The 21403-nt window shown below is 39.5% G+C and overlaps 1 protein-coding gene across 4 annotated transcripts in view; it reads right to left on the bottom strand.

Annotated features, from left to right (window-relative positions):
- The window catches only part of BTBD8 (BTB domain containing 8), a 35398-nt gene extending 15066 nt beyond the window's left edge, over window positions 1-20332 (bottom strand). Inside the window, exons 1-9 of one of the 4 annotated variants that reach the window (XM_080348826.1) lie at window positions 20114-20332; window positions 19862-20047; window positions 11097-11368; window positions 10076-10193; window positions 7035-7124; window positions 4821-4901; window positions 3585-3681; window positions 2869-2957; window positions 2556-2658 (exon numbers count right to left, since the gene is read on the bottom strand). In XM_080348826.1, the coding sequence (XP_080204952.1) occupies window positions 2556-2658; window positions 2869-2957; window positions 3585-3681; window positions 4821-4901; window positions 7035-7124; window positions 10076-10193; window positions 11097-11368; window positions 19862-20047; window positions 20114-20217 (1140 nt within the window). In that variant the 5' untranslated portion in view covers window positions 20218-20332. Of the gene's footprint in view, window positions 1-2555; window positions 2659-2868; window positions 2958-3584; window positions 3682-4820; window positions 4902-7034; window positions 7125-10075; window positions 10194-11096; window positions 11369-11894; window positions 11919-17248; window positions 17280-19861; window positions 20048-20113 lie in introns of those variants that run through there. The other 3 variants (XM_080348828.1, XM_080348827.1, XM_080348829.1) reach the window with 3 other exon arrangements.
- Between the last annotated feature and the right edge of the window lie 1071 nt (window positions 20333-21403).

The following is a 21403-nucleotide window of genomic DNA, read 5'->3' as shown; positions in this document are numbered from 1 at the left end:
CAAGGCAATAAGCATTTACTTCTATTAGACACTTCCAGTGAAGTATAACATACCTTCATTGACTTCTAATAAAATCAGCACTTTAAGAGTGGCTCTGAGTTTTACTTCTTTTGTTATATTTTTTTCCTAACCATTTGAAAGTGGAGTCCACATTGCTTGTCTAAAAAAATGGTAATTTTATTGCATGTAGTTGAGACACCAGGGATAAGTACCTGAATGGTGTTTTAAACTCTACTCCTGTTGTAATGTTTCTCTGTTCATCATTGTGGCTTCTCAGAGATTTTGTGATCAGCAATCTCCTTTTCTTTGCACCTTTTCTTCCTCTGAAAAGCTTCCCCACAGTAACTAGGTTTTACATTTCCAAGATTGATAAATGATAGGATCAGTAGAGTCATAGTGTTTAACTGGGTGTAACTGTTATAAAGTTTTACATCAGAGAACTGTAGCAGCAAAGAGTATTACAAAACATACAGTAGCCCCTGCAGAATTGTTAGGCCTTCTTTCTCCCTCAAGCAGCCTTAAGCATTTTTGCAGATGGGGATTTCCCAGTGGATTTTTTCACAGAGTTTTGGGACCGGGTGTCTTAAGAGCTCAGAGTTATATGATCACTCACCGCAACTGTTCTGTCTGCTTAATTTTTTAATTTTGCAATTCTAAAAGGTTTCTCAGCTTGAGTCCATAAAATACCAGTGAATCTTGCAAAGACCCACCAACATAAATTTTAAATCAGTAAAATGGGAACGAAAACACACTTCAGGCCAGACTGCAAAATTTCCTGGAGAAGCTGGGTACAGAGCTGGACCAGTACCAACACCACAGTGCCCTGACTGCTCTGCAAATGCTGGTGGCTCAAAGGTCCCTCCAGCATTTCAACACAAACTGCAAGCACAGCACCTTGATTTAATAGGTGCAGAGGGGAAGGAGAGCCTGAAGTGGCTCAGGTTCACCTTGAAGTTGTCCTGACAATGCTGCACAAGGGTCCCTGGAGAAGAGCCTAGAACTGTGTCTACATGTGGGTGCTACACACCTGAGCTACTTTGGAGGTGGGTGGCAGTGTAACTCTGAACACCTGTAGATCAGAACGAACTGCTCTATAATCCTGAAAACCTTACTTAAGACATCAGAAACATTTATACATTTTATGACATACAAAGCTATGTATATATTTTAGGAACAACTGAGTATACTGATCTAATATAATGGCAGAACACCTAGTATCTTAAGAGCTATAGCTACTGTCTTTATTCCGTTAGAAATTATACTTTCTGATAGAAGGACTGTTCATTTTTTTTAACTGTGGGTACTCTCAAGCTTCTCTTGGTACAACCACATAGCTCTGAAATCTCTTGTTTTTCAGACTTTCACCGGAATATGCAGTAGCAGCTGCTGCGCACAGATGACCTGCTGGTCTCAGCACTTGACAGGTAAGTACTCCAAAGAAGTCCTGAGAAAAGACAGTCCCAACGAGCTTTCACAGCCCTTTCAGCAAGGGGCAGTTCTTGGCCAGAACCATTTGACAGTACATTTAGGGATATGTTTGGCAGTGTGGGTAGCCATATCTGAGCCATTTCAATTAGATAACACGAATAGAGACACGGGGATAAGGGCTTCAGCATGAGATATACGAGATAGCACATATGGAGATGTCTGGTGTGCACTATGTCATTACCTGAGTTAGCTACATTAATGTTACTTGAGCTAGCTAGATTACACTTTGTGTATGCCAATCCACATTACAGTCATATACATACACAGTCATGCTTGGCAGCAGCTGTACAGGTTTATCTTTAGCTCAACTACCTACTCTTATCTCTGTTACAATTCTGTGTACGTACAGGCTAATTGCTGGACCAAATTCCTGTTAACAGGTCTAGTTCAAATCAGTTACTTTAAAGTCAGCTCTGAGGATAGTTCTGCACAGAAACAAACTCAGAAAGTAAGTAAGTTTAAGCAGATCTAAACGGGAACAATGTAAATATGTGCCACAAAAAATAGTGCTCAGCTTTGAGGGGACCAATTCAGTACTGTTACCTGAGAAGCAGAAGAGATATATATACTATACTGTTACTTTATTTTTGAAAAGGCAGCTTGCCTGGAAACAAATGGCTTGTGATCACTGATAGACAGTGATCACCTGAAGTCTAAAAAAAGTACAGTTTTTCCAAATTAGAATATAGGCAAAGAGGAAAAGGCCATCTCAAACGATGTACGCTGCCACCTAACACAGAAATTCATACAGCAATTTGCTGTTCCTTGCTATCTGAATGCATAATGCTGCACTATGATGTCAGAGCTGGGTTTTATAAACTTACTTTGTATTTTCATGCTGGACTTGGATGTGATTGTCACTAGACTGTGCCATGAAGCATTACAATGACATCTGCACATCAAACTCTGTTTTTAAATTGTTATTTTAATGGAAACTTTTGTATAGTATAAGTGTACTACAGGTTTAAAATACTGTGTTTATTATGTCTTAATTACATCACACAGCTAAATAAGGAAAAAATGTATATCTCTCCATTTATATGTAAAGCACACTGTACATTACTTACCAAAGAGTTAATCAACATAACAAGACAGTTGTTCTGAAGTTCAGCAGGTAAACTGGCAAAGCTTCTCTCTGACAAACATTTTGCAAAATGTTTTACCACCCATCTGTTGAAAAAAGAGTCTGCTTAAAAAAACAAAAAATGTCCTATCTTTACTTTTTAGCGTCAGTGATACTTCTAAAGTATTGTGAAGAAAAAAGTGTAAAATGTGAACATTTTATATGCCAAAACAAACCAAATCTTGCAAAGCAACATAATTTCAACAGAAAGCAGAGAAATGAAAAACATCAACCATAATTTATTTTATTTTACTTACTTCATGCAAGCGGCGTATAGGTTTTCCACTCCCAATGAATGTGCAATAGCCAGGCATTCTAGCACAGGTTGCTGCTTTCCTGGAACAGGCTACAATTGTTGGCAAATTATCACAATTATTGTACATTCTGACTTACAGAAACTGCATAGAAGTACAAAATCTTCAGTTCAAACAGAAGTACGGTTAGCTACCATGGTATTTAGGTTTGTTTGCCTTTAGGCAGAATAGGGAAGTCAACTGCTTCTACACATCAGTAAAGCGGTATTCAGCCTAGTGAGTCTAATGCATGAAAATGCTTGACTCTGAGCAGTTGTTCATTTTTAAACTAATTCTAATTAAACAGAAATATTTTCTAAATACATGCCTGTGAAATCTGATATGCAAATATATAGTATTTCCATATTCCTCTTATGAACAATTACATATACAAGGGAATGTATCAAATTATACACCATGTATATATTGCATTGATCATGTGGAATACTGCTTTTCATCAGTTGTGGTTTACAAGCCTCTATCAATAGGTGGATGGTACCACAGGCCTTACTTCCATCATCAGTCCCAGTGAATTTACACATAAGAATAGGGCCTGTTGACTTAAGCTAACACCTGGAACACACAGTTGTTAACTATCTTGTCAATATGCTGTGTAAGTAATAGAATGACAATTCTTCTTAGGGTTTACAGTTCACAAAATAGCATGAGAACTGACATACCTTTTGGAAAAAATTGCAGTAATCTCTTTTCAAAATGTAGATAGCCACTTCTTTCAGCCCGTCTAGCCCATACATATCTGCAATGCCCAACATGCGACTAAAGAGAAAGCAGTAGCAACAGGAATCAAAATCATTTTCATGCATGCATTTTGCTTATAAGACCATTTACATGCTAATTTCACCTCTTTATTCAGTCAGAATTTAGTGCAGAAATAGACTAATAACCGAGTGTGAAACTTGCCAGAGAATAATCTTCAAACAGGAACATGGATTGACCTAATAATAATCTCCCAGCCACTGGGTCTGTATAAAAGTGACCCTCAGCCACTGGCTGGGAAACGGTTGAGAAGGCTCCCAGTGTCTTCTGTTTTAAGGGTAGCAAGTGAAAATAATACTTGTGCCAGCAGTTTTGGCATCTTGTAGTTTCTTCCCAAGGATTACATAAAATGTTATTGATGACATCGTATCCGAGAATTATGTCTCTTCCAGATACAAAAAGCACAGTGAGCAAACGATTAAGTATTTTACATAATAATACCAGTTTTATTTTCTATATCAATTCATTGCCTAAACATTGACATTGAGGCATATTATAAACAATTCCATATTTTTATTTTAGGTAAGCTTTTAACACTGATTTCTAACATTAAGAAATTGTGTTTTAATATTTAGTGGTAGAGTTCAATGGTTAATACATAAACGGTTTCAATATTTCACACATTTCAGAACTTACTTCACTAATTCAGGATGACATATAAAACTGTAATTAAAAACTATCCTAGAAGAAAATTCCAACATTGACATTGGTTGCTATATGTCATCTTCTATGGATCTGAGACTAACTGCTTAGCCTTTGCATCAACTCAAAAGATTATTTTAAAATAAATTCCAATTACTGATTATTAGATGTTACCACACATTGTACATACTCTTTTGAAAACTAAAAGGAAGGTACAGGCAAATTTGGAATGATTTTGGTTTAAAACATGCTCCTGTTTTTTATTCCCCTTGTATAATATTCCAGGAGTGTTTGGCCCACCTTTCCAGCAGCTGCCAAACAAACAGGATTTTGTCAACAGCTTTATTTTTGGAATTTCCTCAAGTACCTTTAGATGTAATGATCACTATATTTGACATCTTCATCTTATTTATATTACACAAAGAATTTTCCTTTTGACTGAGAAAATACAGAACAAGCACAAACTACAATTAAAAATAATGTGAGTTGACATATACCCAACATCAACTTTGTCCGGAAAGTCCAGAATGCCTCCATATATAAAATGCAAGATGACACTCATTTCTGCATGGCTTATGCTGGAAAAAAAAAAAAAGAGAAAGAAAATAGAAATAAAACCATGTCCAGAATAAAACCCACCACACTTTTTAGCCAAAGGAAGTTGCTCAAAAGGCTGATACATCATCCAGCTGTTCTGTAAATGGAAAGTAAATGGTCTGATAAAATTAAAGCTATTTTCAAGATCACTGCAATGTGAAAATATCTAAATGGACTCGCTGAAACTTTATAATACTCTAAATCTTTGAAATGATAATAAATCATAAGCAGACTAATGCTAGTATCTAGATTATTTACACTGATAAGATACAGAAAGGGTTTTTTTAATCATCTCCAAGCTCTTTACTAGTAATAAGTCAATTACTAAGCAACTATGTATTTTAAAATTGTTTTACAATGATTATTTTTAATTCTTGATTTCATGAATATATTTAAGCTTTTCCCACCAAAAAATACATTTAATAGTGTTACAACAAGGTTAAATAGGAATGCTGCATGTCAAGATATTTAGAAAACAGTCTTTATGCCTAGATTCAGATTAAGAAATAGGGAATTTCTACACAGAGTTGTGTTTGCATCCTTGCATCATCCTAGCACCCTAACAGGGAAAGGCACAGAATATCTTATTTTAAATGGTGGACACGATCTCCCAAACAATACATCATTTGTACTTTTGTACATACATCTTCATTTGCAATCTTCAGAACCCACAAGTGCTGTGTACATTAGTGTAAATGGAATATAGAAATGCAGATTGAGCTAACAACCTTTAAAACATTAGATGCGTTTAAGCAACAGACGTTGATGACTAAAAACAAAAGGGGAAAAAAAAGATAGCAAGACACTAAGAAGCAAAATCAAGGCAGTTGTCTCTCTATGTATTAGTACACATGACAGCCATAAAATCAGCAAGAAAGGGTTTCCCCACAGTCTTGACAGCTGTTATCTTAGGCAGAATTTTCATTATTTCAGAATAAGCCATATGTACTTTATTTATAAGTGTTTAAAAAGACAGCATGGAAATCTGCACCAAACAGAAGACTGAACTCAAAAATCTAAAATAAATGGCTATGATTCTTAATAATAAATTATGAGACATTGGCATGAGAATATACTTATATAAAGATTAGATACTTGTCAGGAGAAAGCCGGGATGAAAATTTCTTAGCAAATTAGAAATCAGTTACAGAGAGGTAAGTGTAAAAACCGGCGTAATTGTTGACTATCAACCTCTAAAACATACTATACATAGCAGAAAAGCTGAGGAATCAATTAAAATGCTTTGTTTTATAAGGATGAGGAAGCTATAACCAAATCAACAGATAACCTTCCTGATTTTGCAGCAATATTATTACACTGACAGAAAACTAAAATTATGAAAATATAAGAATCACTTGGCCAAGCAATTTTATATTAACAAACACAAAGCAATTCTATTTTACAACACTCTAAGGTACACGGTTCTTTCTGAAGAAAGCTGAGTTAGCCAACATCATGCCTGAACTAAACAAGCTACCATCTACAAGTATCAGTATTGGTTTGATTTTAAAGAAAATTGAATGTATTTCAATTGATCTTTCTGCTACTGACGAGAACTAACCTGGCAGCCCCCAGTTTATTCTGCAAAGTCTTAATATTCATCCTACACTGACAGCTCCATTGTTTTCATCTTTACACAGAAAGCCATTGCCAACGACGACACTGGTCAAAACCATTTTAGCGTATGATGCTGAAATATAATTATCAAACACTATTTTAAAAATGTAATTCTTTATTTGTCTTTACATTGTAAATATACTGTTATTGTACAAATTGCATACACCATTCATAGTACTTTCCATGACATGTACAACATGAAGTGAGAGAATTGTAAAATAGACTGTGAATACTAAAACATACTCTACAAAAAAGGATTAGTACTCTTGTGCTGTTGAAAAATAATTCTTCCCTACGCCATCTGACAATATTAAATACACTACACGCACTGTTTCATACTGAAGTCAAAACAGTACTCAAGAAATGTATTAGGTTGAAGAAAAGTGTCAAGGCAGATTAATCTTCAGAGCTCTACACACAGCACAGTTGTTAGATATTTGCAGTGATTTTCAGTTGCCCACCTCTGCTCCCACACGACTTGCACAGACGACACTTACCCTTGAAGAGTGATGTGCTCTTGGGAGCTTTCAGCCCAACTTCCACTCAGCATAGCAGCAAAGTAACTAGATCTGGCACATAAAATGGCCCTGAGAGAGAAAAAGTAAATGTAATTCCGCTAGATACAAATATTTATTATGAGACTCTTTGATAATATTGACTTAAATCTTTGCCCTTTATGCATTAAGGTGTCATCTGTATACTGCTTGCTTTTTTCCCAGTATGCTTGGAATTTCAAAATACACTAAAGAAAAAAAACCAGTATTCTATATTCCTAAATTAAAGCTTGTTTCTAGTATGACTTTGACATTCACACAAAGTTACTATCACAAGCATTTTCCTTTTATATAATATAAAATTGCAAATTTATTTCTTCTGTTTTATTTACCAAGTAACAGTAAATAACCTTGTTTATAGAGCTCAATTTTAGCCAAATAATTAGATCCTAGATCTCTTAAATTATTTTTATACTACAAAATATGTAATTATTCAAAAGATAAGAGAAGTATAAAACTTCTCTAACTTGAAATTGGCCACTTACCAGCACATCCTAGAAGTCAAACTTGATACTAACCTATGCTACACCGATATGAGGCGTGTCTCCAGCACTATTTGAGAAGCACTCTCAATTACTTCTTCTTAGACTTAGTAACCTTGTATATTTAAAAGGCATAACTGGCCATGAAGGAGCTAATTGGATTTACTCCTGCTTCCCCCAAAGACAATAAAGAAATCCAGACTAGTCTGTGTAGCTCAGTATCTCCACCAATATCACTGTCTTCAAAAAAACCCAGATGAGAAGACCTTTGCAACAGGGTCTTCTTACAGTGGAAGGGCAAAAAGGAAGAGAAGAAAGCTGCTTTGTAATTTCAGCCTTCCAGATTTACACCACTTATAGTGTCAGTCTTTATATATCTTAACTAGACTACTGCAGCTGTAGATAATATTTTCATATATACAGTTTTTTCCTGACTCTTACTAAGCTTTCTGTTATTTATAGAATTACTTTATGTCGTGTATTTCCTGTGTTATATTAGCCACAAGAATCCTTCATTTTTCATGTATTTGTTGGCTCTTAAAATGCTTCAGAGCCCTCTCATTTTGTGTAGGAAGAAGTAAGACGAGTGCTATTTATGGTCTCTTTTCTAGTCATTATATATACTGGAATCTCTCCTCTTTCCTCCTCCTGCTTCAGAAATCTCAGGACTTTAAATTAGGAGCTTCTTGCACATTCCTCCTGTGATTGATCCAGCAATAATAATAATGAAGCTTTTACAGAATGTTTCATATCTCAGTAAAATATGTCCACATGTAAATGGGTATTGCATCACAACTTTGAGTATGTCAAGTTCTGAATACATACAAGATCTTGGTTTTATAAGATACAATAACACAATATCATGGAGGTATGAAATACACTATCTCCAATTTTGTCATCCTCTCCCAAATAAGTTTTAGTAATGAACAGGGCTAGATCAACTGCATGGGCATAGTTGAGGTGGATATTTCAAAGACTCACTTTAAATAAGAGAGCTACTCAGTAAAGTATGGACAAGTATGTATTAACTAAATACATATTGATAAAATTTTAACATACAAAAACCATGGAGATACCAAATGAATTGGAAGTAAATTTGTGTGTGCTTTCCTACTGTCATGGTTTGTGCCACAAGTTTATTAGTGAACAAACTGACTTGCTCCGCTCGGAGCTCTGTGAGAATCCAACGCAGCACAAGGCAGATGTAACTTGGGGGCTCCCAGAACGCTGCTGCTCACGCTGAGAAGTCTGTGCAAATTCATAGGGCTTCATGAGAAAGTAAGGAATGCTGAGATAAGTGGGTGGGAGGGGGTGGGGGCTTAAGCTGTCTCCTATTTGAAAACCCCTTAAAATAGCAGTGCTTTCACCACAATTATACCTAAAGTTAGATTTCCCTTAATCACTCCTGCTGTTCACATGATACAGTACTAAACCAAGCAAATCTTCTGCCTTTTTCAGAACATCCTTGTTTTCTGTATGATTTACTGCCATATTTTGTGACGCGGGTTAGACGAGATACATTGCTCCAGGCAGTCAGTGGCCTAATTTAAAGAGGCTCTGCTGATGGAATCTTTTTGTTGAATTTCTTCTTGCATTAAAGTATTTTTTCTCAAAGTTATGAACTTGAGAACGTCTTCCTATAGTGTAGACCAGAAGAAAAAAACATGCCTAACTACTCTACATTCTGGAAAGAATATCTCCTATTATTTTAAAAATACATACCCCCCCCATGAGATATTTTCTGTAAAGATATTTGTAATGCCAGTAATACCCACACACACACTGGTTTTGTCTTGAGAAAATACTAAAAGCAGTGGAGGTTTTTTACAGTCTCTCTCAGTTATTTATATACTCAAAGGAAACAAAATACAAGCTGTCTAGTTTGCTATCTCAATGCAAACAAATTCTTATCAATGGTACAAGCAATGGTGCTGACGTTTTAATTTGCTTTCTGAAACCACAGAAGTCCAATAAGCCAAAGTTCTTAAATAATCTTCGACCTTAGATCTAATAAAGGCTGCTGACAATCTTTACATATACATGACTGAAATAATGACAGTAAAATCGTTCTGTATGCACAGATTCTGAAAAGCAGAAAAAAATACATCATTACTACTTCAGAAATTTTCTACCTGTATGGTAATTTTGTTCTTAATAGTTTATTAATAGATTTTTTTTCGAGAGCACACAGATTATTTTTGAAAAGATTAGCAAAGAAAACTTACACAGTGTTTATATATGAGTATATACACTCATTATATGAGTTTACAATGGCAATCTTAAAAAGCGCTATATAAGCGATTGTTCTCACAGTAGTTGTAATTAATAAGATAAATAATTTTCATTAGTATCCAAGTATGGCCACTTCTCACGTAAGACCCAAAACCTGTAACTGTTCACAGCTAGGTAACAGCACCAGTAATGACTTACTGTAGGTATACAGTGCCAGCAGTGTTTTATACTAGAAGGACTTTGATTGAAAAACTTTCAATACTTAAGTACCTGTGAGCTTGAAAATCTTTGCCTTCTATGCAAATCTTAATATCTGGACAACAGTGCTTCTTGTAGAGCATCATTAAGTCTTCTCCTAACACAGACGCAGCTTCTAGTTTGGAATTACCTGCAGATGGGGAAAAATAGCTTTTTCCACTTTGTCCAGTGTAGACTAGACTAGTGACAGTACATAACCAACTTAAAATATTTGACAAGAATCTGACATAATGAGAATTTTTAATATTGCATATCCAAGCTAGATTTTTCCTTAGAGAGGTGATCCAGACCTTGCCTTTTCCTTGTTTTCATTTGAGATACCAGAAAATTGACCAGTGCTTCATACTTGATATCTATAGAAGTGCTATAGTTATTCTTTCTTAAGATTATGTAGCCAGTTCATTTATTGTACAGAGATCTGGTACCTCTGCATTAAAGAGAAGCAGACCCTGAAGCTGTTGAGGGTCATGCCGTGCTGCAAACTCCTGCCTGAATGCATTAGTTGCTTGATCCCGTCTTACTGACACAGCTGTAGCAGCCAACACCTCTGCTGAGATGCAGTTACACACTTCCTTGTGTTACTAATTCCATTCACAGTTGCAGTAGGGATTCTGAAAAATTCTAAAATCCTCATAAAAAAACAGTGGAACTAGTGTAAGTTGCTAGAAAAGGAATAGAGAGATTCTGCTCCATTGAAGTCCCATGTGGTGAGGACTCAAGTTTGCTGTATCACACAGAGAAGATGGGACAGACAGGATGCTGGTGAACATGCCCGATGCCTGGCAAGCCCTGTCAGATTTATTATGCTACACATTGGCTGGGAGCTGCTCCTGCCAAACTTCTACAGCAGTTCCTTTTTATAAAGTGTGAGAGAATGAGGTAGACCATAGCAAAGAATAAGCCGTGTTACAACAACAGATTTAATCTTTGCCTGCATTTTTACATCTGTATAAGTCTTTGGATAATTGTTTAAAAGAAGAAAAAAACCAACCAACCAAAAAAAAACCAAACAGAAGTATAATTGCAAACCTACCTGCAGTGGCTTTGTTGCTTTCTGCATCCACGACTACGTCTGGAATTTTCTCTTCAATACAAGATGAACAAGCAACTTCTCTCTGTGTAGCTTCACTTGGAGTGTTCTGATCAACAGGTGTTCTTTTGCCATCTTCAAGACAATTCACGTTTGTTTGAGTGTTCTGAAGAGCAGTGATGTTGTTTTCTTGTATTAATTTGGGTTCCAGTACTTTTTTCATCATAGCCAGCTCCTCAGCTTCTTTAAGATTTTTATCAGATGAATATACAAGCCTAGAAGATGATGTTAGGTTTACTACTGTAATTTTTCAATTGATCAAAACAAACAAAAAATGACTTTTTTTTTTTTTTTTGTTCTAACAAAGTTCATGACCAGAACACCAAAGCTGGACTCTACAGTGCTTAGTAACTAAAAAGCCCTTTGTAAAACAGTATCTCTGGAAAACTTATTTCTGCAATGCTTGAAAAAGCATAAACAAGCATTATAAGTAAAATGTAGTATCAGTTTAAAAAGAACAAAGGTTTCTCTCTCTTACATCTACTGGCAAAAGCAGAAGCAAGCTGCATTAGTAATGACAGACGACTGATTTATTAGTCTTACTATGACCATGAAAAGGCATTTGATTGCCCTTTAATATCATCAAATTTACCAACCCCAAAATATAAAGACCTTCTAACATCAAGGTTACAAGTACAGAACTGTGAGAATGGTATAGTGATATAAATGAATGGAATTAGAGATGTAAGTGTAATTTCAAAGGAAGTGTTTGAAAGCATTAAAATTTGCAGTTAAGATTACCCAAGAGCTTTCCTTTTGCCCATAGAGTAATTCCAGCTTCCCACTTTCCCATCTGTTTCACCAGCTTATTTTTGGCACAAGATGTGGAAAGGATCACAAAGCCTAGTCTGTGACTGCAAAGTTCTTGTATTTATAGAAAGATACTGCACTTCAGCAACTTAATGGAGCCTTAAAAAGTCAATGTGAACAGATAACATGCTTTATCAGTGGTTTCATACCATATAGATGAAGTTAGCAAAGTTTAACAGAAGAGCTACAGTTAGTTTGATTTAGCAGATGTGTTACAGATCTGCATTGAGTCACTCCATGGCAAAGAGGCTTTATTGTTAATACTGGGACCATAGTAATTGGAGTATGTAATTTGAACACCATCCTCTAAAGGGGCAGAGAAGACATACGAGGAAATCATCTTCCTTCCTAAGTCCTATATTTAAAAGACCGAGTTAGGCAGAATTTTGGTTTATGTGATACACATTCTCACCAAGAGACAATGACAAGAAATAAGGATGTAGGGAATAGGAATTTTAATATTTGATTAGATTTGGAAAGCAAGAGCCAGGAAAACGTGCGACAGGTGTACTCAAATTTCACATTGAAAGAGTAAGATGGGTGGACCCTCTTTACATGGGTTTTCAAAGTTGTTGTACCTGTATGTGCTTTCAGAACTAAACTGTGAACTTGGCCTGACCATCTATTGCTTGTCATATTTATAGTACTTTCCAACCCGGTGTAACAATAGTATGAGGCCCAGACAAGTAATACCATGCCATATTACTAAGAACGGGACCAGGCGTTGCTTGCTGGAGCAGGGATATTTTGCAGTCTTTACAAAATTCAAGACCATGACTTCCACACATTTTCCCTGTTCACTACGCTTCTCAGTGCCCAACTTCTGTGTTTTATAGCTCTATGGCAGTAGGACTCGAGAACAGAAATTCAGAGTAGAAGCCAAATTAACCTAGAAATTCAAAATTCCACAGAAGTATTCTGAAGTTTTGTCTTCAAGTTGTTTTTCCACATCAGATCTTCCAAAAAATGTCACTAGAAGTCACATAGAGAGTGGCACTACTAGATAAAATCCGATAATTCCCACCTTATCTCTGCATCTTCAGCAGATGTAAGCAAATACCACAGTTACAGAAGTAAACTGGTAACGAATACCGAATATGAAAAACTGCAGGGAGATCGCTGGAGTAAGGGTTTGTTGACAGAAAATTGCCATTCATAACACTGCGGTTAAACTTGCACTGGAACTTTACTTACTCCCCGCTCTCTTGCTGCAGAGCTATTGCATATTCAACATGTAAAGACAGTACGAGTTGACTTTGAGGGAGAAAGAAAATTAAAGGTAACAGATAACACTGCTTTGCTATAAATTCATTATTTTAATATTCTTGCTTACTTTCTGCCAGTAACTAAAAAAACATGTCTATAGGGAATCTGGTAAGGTAGGCAATGAGGCAACAATCTCCTGGGATTTCTCAGGGTATTTTCAGATAATCTACATAAGAAACGTCAGGAACGCAATTCTGTTATCACTAGGGCTTGAGTCAATAAAAATGGCATGCTTACTGCAACCAGGAGCTCTGTAGATAAAACAAGTGGCATGTTGTTACACTAGAATGAGGAAACTGCTTTCTAGATATGAGCAAGTTATTTTATTTGAAATTAACCTTTTCCTATAAAAATTCAAGGAGCCTTGGTTATTTCAGTAAATGTTTAAAATCCAGCCACAGTCCTGGATTTATTACTTCCAGAAACTCAGCAGAACATCTGCATATTAAAGTCCTGCTGAATACAGACTGTAGCTTTCCTGCTTTGAAAGACTGAGGCATCCATTATTCTGCTTCACAGGCAGCAAGAATGTTTTTAGCATGTTTTAGAAATTTTCCTTTATCTCAGTTAAATACCATTAGATGTTCTTTCCAGGATGGAAGATTCTGCAGCTTTCTAAAACCTGTTCTAGAAAACTTTGCTTAGCAACAGCCTTTATTTTATAGGCTCATTTCTAAAGGCAGAGTGAAGTTTTCTGGATTATCTTCTGCAGAGTATCAAATGGTACCTTCCTGCATAAATAAAAGCTATGGAAATCTTTCATCCACAACAAAATGCAAAATAAGGAATAAGGACTTTGGGAATTTGCTCAGCCTTAGAGCTGACTTTAAGGCCCACCTGTTTCTATCCACCGCAGACATGTGACACCTTGCAGCTTTGAAAACCACACAGTCTCATTAGAACAATCATGTAATTCTCAGAATAGCCACAAAAGCAATGCTGACTAGAATCAGTAAGACATTTTTATGTTAACAATAAATCCTAAGATATTATTTGGGTCAAAACCAATTTTGAGTTATGATCCGCTTCTTTCATCCTTCGAGTCAAGAGGTCCGTTTCCTTACTGTGTGCCAAACCCGCTGTCTGCCAGACTGACAAAATCCCAAACAGAAATGGTCTACGCCACTAGTGACCATGGAGACAACACAAATAAGAAGGGAAATTTTATTTTAAAGACATACCGTATTTAAAATAACGAGGAACCCATTTTTGTAGTTACTTCTCAGAACACTAAAAGTCACTAAAATTAAGACCATTATCACCAAACTTTCCTGAAAGCTGTTAGGACAGTCTCTCCTATTGTCCCAAAGCAGTTGTTAACCAAATAAATGAAATTTCTCAATGATTTAGTCATTCACCTTTCAAATGCTCCCCAGCGCTGCTTCCACCTGCTCTGGGTGAAAGTTCTTCACTGTGAGCTTGTCTAGAGGACACTTCGCCTTAAAGTTCTACATACGTGTACACACACGTCGCTGATGTCAGTAGAGGAGTGCTTTTGAGTTTTAGACACTTGCTGTTTAAATAGACAGGATCTTGTACATGGTGTTACGGACATGTAGTATATATGCTCAGATCTGCAGAGCATTAGTAAAGAGATTACAAAGCAGGCCTGAACAAAAGCCATTAACGCCATGGAAGAACATTTTTTTTTCTATCTTGCTGGGTTTTTTTAATCAACTACCAACACAGACGGATTGTTAATGCTGAAGTCTATCAGAAAATCAGAAACTTCTCCATCATAAATACTATGGATAGTATGAAGCTGTCTGCACAGAAGTCTGACACACAAGGAAAGGGGAAAAGTCTGCTGTGTGACAGTGCCTCAGTTTAATTGCCCTGAAAAAGAGATACTATGCTAACTTTAGAATAGATTGACAAAACAGGATGCTTACTTGGTAGTTAAGGAGATAACACAATTAATGAAAACAGACAAATTATGTTTTTCTTTTATTTACAAGTTGTGCAGATGCTGTGGGTTCTTTTCAGTAGGCATGTGTGCGAAAAGGAGATAAGGTTGCCATTGCTCGGCATGTGTCCAAAGCCTGTTTTCATCAAAAGAAACAAGCCATCATGGTAAAGGCTTTCTTCACCTAACAGGAGATACCATAAAAAACTAAGCTACAAGCTTCATGTAGTATCTTACTTATTGCCCTCCCACTTTCCTTGCTTAGCAAAGTCTAATTGTTCTCAATGACTAGCTTCGCTCATACTTAAAACCACAACAGACTAACTTAGTGCTGTGGTAATGGACTTGGACCAGAGAACGTGGCTGGATAAACGAAAGCCATTCAGTTAGAACAGCTTAGCTATTCAGAGGAGACAATTCCTTAATCCCTTAACCTGGGAAATAAACAGTTTGTTTCACAATAATTTGTTCTTAACTTTCTCAGTTTTCACTGTTCACATAAGCCTTTACAGAACATTTTCACTTCCAGAAGTCAGGACTTATTTTTTCACAAAGTTGAAGAGAGTCACAGCAAATTTCACGTTGCCCATATTTAGAGGTTGGGGTTTGTTAATTCAGTTTGTTTTGGGAGGGACAATTTTTTCATCTGGATTGCCGATTCCCTTATGTCTTAATACAAGGAATAGTTGTTGAGCCATTAAATGCACTCAGAAGTGCCACAGAAAGCCCCTTTTTGCAGTTAGATTGTTTTCAAGTTACATGAGGCAGTGAAGATACTCCTTGCATGGTAGGGTACACCACATCAACAGGCATGAGTGATAAGAGGATAAAAAGGAAGGATCATATCGGAGTAAACTGTGTAACCCACAAAATTTCAAGAACATGTGAGCCATGCTATTCTTCTGAAATAGTCTGCAATCATTATCCACTGGAGGGGATTGCAGAAGCTGATATTAAGGGTAAGACTGCTGAGGCACAAGCATAAAGGATTCAGCATACACGAGCAGAAGTCACCTTTGTTTCCTCCAAAATAGCCAGTATCCAGTGAGGACTACAACAATCTAGCCATCAGTAAAAATAATCTCATGCACAAGTTGCTTAACAAAATGTTTCCCTTTTTCGCTACTTTGTAACCCAATGTTATGGAACTGTAACTGGGAATTATATTTAAAGAACAAATATTTGCAAACAAGTTGTGTTGTATTTGGTGCAACTGCTTTATGTAAACCTCACATGCAAAAGAAGGTCAAGCTGAAAATAGAGCTAAGCCATCATGTTCTGTAGTGTCAGTCTGAATTCATGTAATTTTAACAGGTAACCCACCTTCTGTCTTGGCTTTTTTTTTTTTTTGCGCTGCCAAGAAGAAAGATTGTGACAGACACGAGCAACAATGGGATTGCTAGAGCTGTGACTAAGTGACAGATGAAACTGGAACAATGCTACAGGGTATCTGTTTTATTAATAGCAGTTGCTACCACCTAAAGCTTATTCTACAAAGGAAAGGTGTGCATATAGTCTACAGAAAGAAGTTACTGTCATCATGCTGTCTAGGAGTTTACTTTCAAGGATGTTTTTATCTGCTCTTAAGCTAGATGTAGCATCTTTCTCCTTCCTGATACAGAACTATTCAAACATAACATGGTCGAAGCCTTGGCTGGTCTACTTTCAATCAACTGCTGGTGCTGCAAATTAACCCCCATGGCAGTAAACGTCACAATGACAACTGTATTCCTTTGTATTTGATCCATATTTATTGGTTTTTAACTGGATCTGACTGTCATTAGGTCCTTCTCTGTCCTTCCTTAGATCAGATCCCTTTAATATAAATATCAGGAGACAATAATACCTAGATTTTTATTCCTAAAGCTGTGTTTTTCTGACCACAAGGGTAAAAATCAGTTTGCCTCTCAAAAGGCAAGATATTGATGATCTAATGATCTGTTACAGACTGCTGTCCTTCAGGGATGCTACGTTGTTCACTTCTCATGGCAGACTGCAGAACCCTGCTTGAGCAGGCACCTCCTGCCATCGACACACTTGCAATTGTTGACCGTTTTCTAGTTGTGTTACGAAGAGCGACAGAAGGGTGTCAAGAGGGCAGAGTCAGTATTACCTTAGCTTCATGGGATAAAAACGTCGGGTTAATGGTGTCTACAATATGCATGCTGTTCTTCCTGGTGACCAGCAGCTTCATGTTGGTGTCCTGTGACAGTGCAAGTACAGGGAGGGAAACACAGCAGTGCTCAGTCACCTATGTCATGCTGAGGCTATCCAGAAAGATCAGCATGAAGTTCATCACGTCCTCCATCCTGTTCAGAAATGCTCAGAATACTGGTAAGAGGCGCTGCAGAGCCGTCAGCACACAACTGACATGTAGCCTATATCTCTCCTGATTAAGAGAGACAGAGGCCCAAAGGAAGTACTGTCTCACTGAGATGCATGCCAGATAAAGCTTGTGAGAAAAAAAAATAATCCCTAAATCCCCAAGGAAAGATCACTTTCACTTGGGAAGCTAAAATAAAAGCTGGACACAAACAGGAAAAGGAATGAGATTTTGTTAGAGCTTTGATGAAGTCTTCATAACTATATTAGTATTCCACTTCTGCTCTACAGAGAAACAGTATTTATAAGCAGAAAACTTAGAACTTCTGTAGAAGACTACAACTTTATCTCAGGAGCTCAACTGCAGCTACAGGTCTTTGTTACAACTCATCACAATTCACACACTCCAAGAACTAGGAGAGCTTTCAGGCAACCTCAAGCAGTAATTTAAGGCACTGGTTTGGATTTGTGAAAATCTAATTAATTTGCATCTTAGCAGTAAGTAACGACCAAGATTCAGTAGCCACTGATGTTAGCAGAAGTCATCAGTCCAACAAGTAAATTAGGCTCTTTTCAACCAAAGCTGCATCCTTCCTTGGTCCAAAATAGTTCACTGTGGTCAAACTCCACTGCGTTCTGTGACACATTTTCACAACATTTGCTAGCTTAGTCTTCAGTGCTGCTTGAATCCCCTAAGTTAAGAATAAACAGCCTTCTTACCAAATGCACTTCATACACAGCCTAGAATATAGGGGGAGGTTCATTTGAAGAATCTAAACTCACACTGAACAGACAGGAGGTTTGCAGTTAGATGAGCTGTTTAGAATTTAAAGGTGTTTTTCAATACCATGCTTTTTGGAGAACATGTAGGAGTCTGGGGATCATTACCTGCCTCCAGCAAACACAGGCAAAATCGAAAGCAAGTATCAGTGAACTGTAGGCATATTAAGTGCTTATGTAAGAAAAAAATAAATTGTATAACAGTAGATAAATAAATAATTATTCCCAATAATTGTTTCCTAATTAAATTCATTTGCAAACTTTTAAATTTGTGTTATCATGCTTCTGCATGAAAATCTGCTGTGCTACCACTTACATGAATGTGAAGCAAATTAACAAAATGGAAGTAATAATCAAGTTCAGAAAACTACACGACAAAACCCATCCTGTTTTGCTTCTTACCACTTGTTTTGCTAATGCTTCTGCCAGACTTTGACAGTAACCCAACAAATGCCAGTTTATCAGCCTGTTCCACAATGATTCTGTCTTTTAGATATTATTCTCAGTTAAAGTTTTCTTTCATAGTTACTATAATTTTCAGTATCTTTAATACTTATTTTTATAGCCACTTGCTACATTATGTACAAATTTAAGGAGAGAATGAATGAAACCAAGAGAGAAAGGTCAGCATAGGTTATATTTTGGGCACCCCTTCCTCTTGCCAGCACTCTCAAGAGCTTGCAAGGGCGTACATTTCTACGTACATCCCAAATTCATCCAAAATCCCAGAGTGCCACCACTATGCTCCTGTGAGTGCCGCAAAGTGCTGATGGGCTCCAACATCAGCCCTGTTTCATAGAAAGCAGATGGCACCACCACAGCTCCGCTAGAGAAAAGGAAGCACTGCCCAGTTCTTTGAAAGAAGCAATAGGGGCACTCGGGCAAGGAGGATTGCAAGGTCTGGTGGGGGCACTAGCCAACACCTCTGTTGTACTCACCAAAGGTTCGGGAGCAAGACAAGTGAGATGTCAGATACAGGAGAACATGCCGACCCGTGCACCATTCCCAGGGAGGAGCCAGCCCCCACGCTGCACCGATGGTGCAGCACCTCACTCTGGGATCCCGGTTCTGTGGGAAAGCTGTGCTGTTTTCTGCCCAGCCCTTGGTCTCTAGGACTTCAGTGATGACCACACAGTTTCTAACGTGATTCATCTTTATCTAACTTGATGAAGTCTTCCTAGGTTTCCCGATCTGTGACTCTTTTTTAACATGACACTAGAGTAGATTTTCTTCTTTGGTTTTTATCAGGTAATCCTGCTAACACGGGTATTAGCAAGCACAGACAATTTAAAAGGATACATTTGGGATTTTTGCTGCTTTTTCCCTTGTTCTATTACAAAGCCTTTACATACCATACGAAACCACGCTACGGTGGAGAGTATAGCCACGTGCTGCTGTCGGCAGAGGGACGGGGCAGAGGAAAATAAGTAAGTTACAGGAAAGTTCTCTGCAGACGCTGCAGGAAGGCTGTGTAGATGCTGTTTTGAATAGGAAAGCTTTAGAACAGGTGTTAACACCAGGAAAAACAGAAGAGGAAGGCCACGGGAGCGGCAGCGCTTGTGCCGGCCCCTCAGCCCGAGCTTGGTGCCCGCTGCCCCGGCGCCCCCGCGCACCGCGCACTCACCGCAGGAATCGCCGGAGCTCCGCGGGCCCCACGCCGTCCAGCCGCAGCACCTCCCGGGCCGGTCGCCCCCTGCCCAGCTCGGCGAAGAGCCGCGGCGCCCGCGCCAGCAGCACCGCCCGGTGCGCCCATAACTCCGCGTCGCCCACACGGATGGTCACGTCGGAGCGCGTCCCCTCCGCCAGCAACCTGCGAGAACGGACCGTTACCGCCGCCTCCCCGCGGGGAGCCGCGCCCCGACCGCCCGGCGCCCACCTGCCGAGGTCCTGCCGAAGCTGCTCGGCCAGCGCCTCCTTCAGCCGCTGCCGCTCCACCGCCGCCGGGCCGGGGCCCTTCGGCGCAGCGCCGCAGCGCGCCATGTGCCGCCAGGGACGCGGGGCGGGGACCGACGGACGGTCCCTTCCCGACGCCGCCAAGGGGCGCCCCGCCGTACTCACGAAACAACCGCGACAGCGCGCGTCGCCGCCAGCGGCGCTTTCCTTACGGCACAGGCAGCCCCGTGACCGCGGCGCTGGGCGCACACCGAGACACCGGGTCCCCGCGGAGCGGCTGCGGGCGGCCCCGCTCCCGCGCAGGGGGCGTGCCCAGCAGTGGCCTCCACCAATAAGGGCCAGCGGCGCTCCTCCTTGCCCCGCCCTTCCCCGCGGGCCCCCCGGCGGGGCTGGGAAGGCCCGGCCCTCTCCACCGCCCTCCCCTGCGGCAGGGGGCGGTACCGCCCAGCGCCGGCTGCCGCCGAGGGAGCGCCCTCTGCCGGTCGCAGGGCGAGCCCCGGTGCCGGCCCGTCCGTCCGTGCCGCTCCATCCGAAAGGGAGAGTAACGATCGTACGTAGTCGGTGCCTGCCCTGCCTAGGACAGCGGCGCCAGCTGTTTTAAAATCGGAGTCTGGCTGTCGGTCATTGCCCGTTACACGTCCAGCTGCTGCACTCCTCACAGAGGACAGGAGCGCCGGGGCCGTGGCAGGCAGCTCTGCACTGCCGGGCTGGCGGCCAGAAGGCCCCTGGGAGTGGGTGCTCCTCAGGAAAAAACAAACTGCCCAGTGCCAGCTTTCTTGACAAGGAACTGAACTGCTGCAAAGGTGATAACAGTCACTCTACAACACTTTTTCGGGTCAGGGAGGAGCCTTTCCAGCTTCCAAGTACAAGCAGCATATAACCATTTGAGTTGATAAATGCTGACAATTTTCAAGGGGAAACTATCCTTGAAAGCCAGGTATCATATCCACAGATGGAAAGGATGAGATCAAGACCATTACCACAGTACTGAGGGGACTGTTGCTCAGATTTTGTGAACTGCATGAGAGGAAGCAGATTGCAGCCTCTAGCTCATACCTGGCTGAGACAGCCCCGGCCACTTCACCGTGGGGATGACCTGTTCAGGAGACCCTGGCTCAAATTAGATGAGCCAGGCAGTACAATGGGACTTGCTGGGACTCCTCAGTAACTGTCAGCTGTCATCTACTTGGTGTGGTCAGTTGGTTCAGGCCCACCTGGCTCCACTGCCTCCCCTGATGGGTCCTTGTCAGCACTCACCTGTTCCCAGGGCACT

This window comes from Nesoenas mayeri (genome assembly GCF_963082525.1).
Source record: "Nesoenas mayeri genome assembly, chromosome: 8".
Taxonomy (NCBI): domain Eukaryota; kingdom Metazoa; phylum Chordata; class Aves; order Columbiformes; family Columbidae; genus Nesoenas; species Nesoenas mayeri.
Note: the sequence above shows the minus strand (reverse complement) of the source record. Positions and strands in the feature narration are given on the sequence as shown.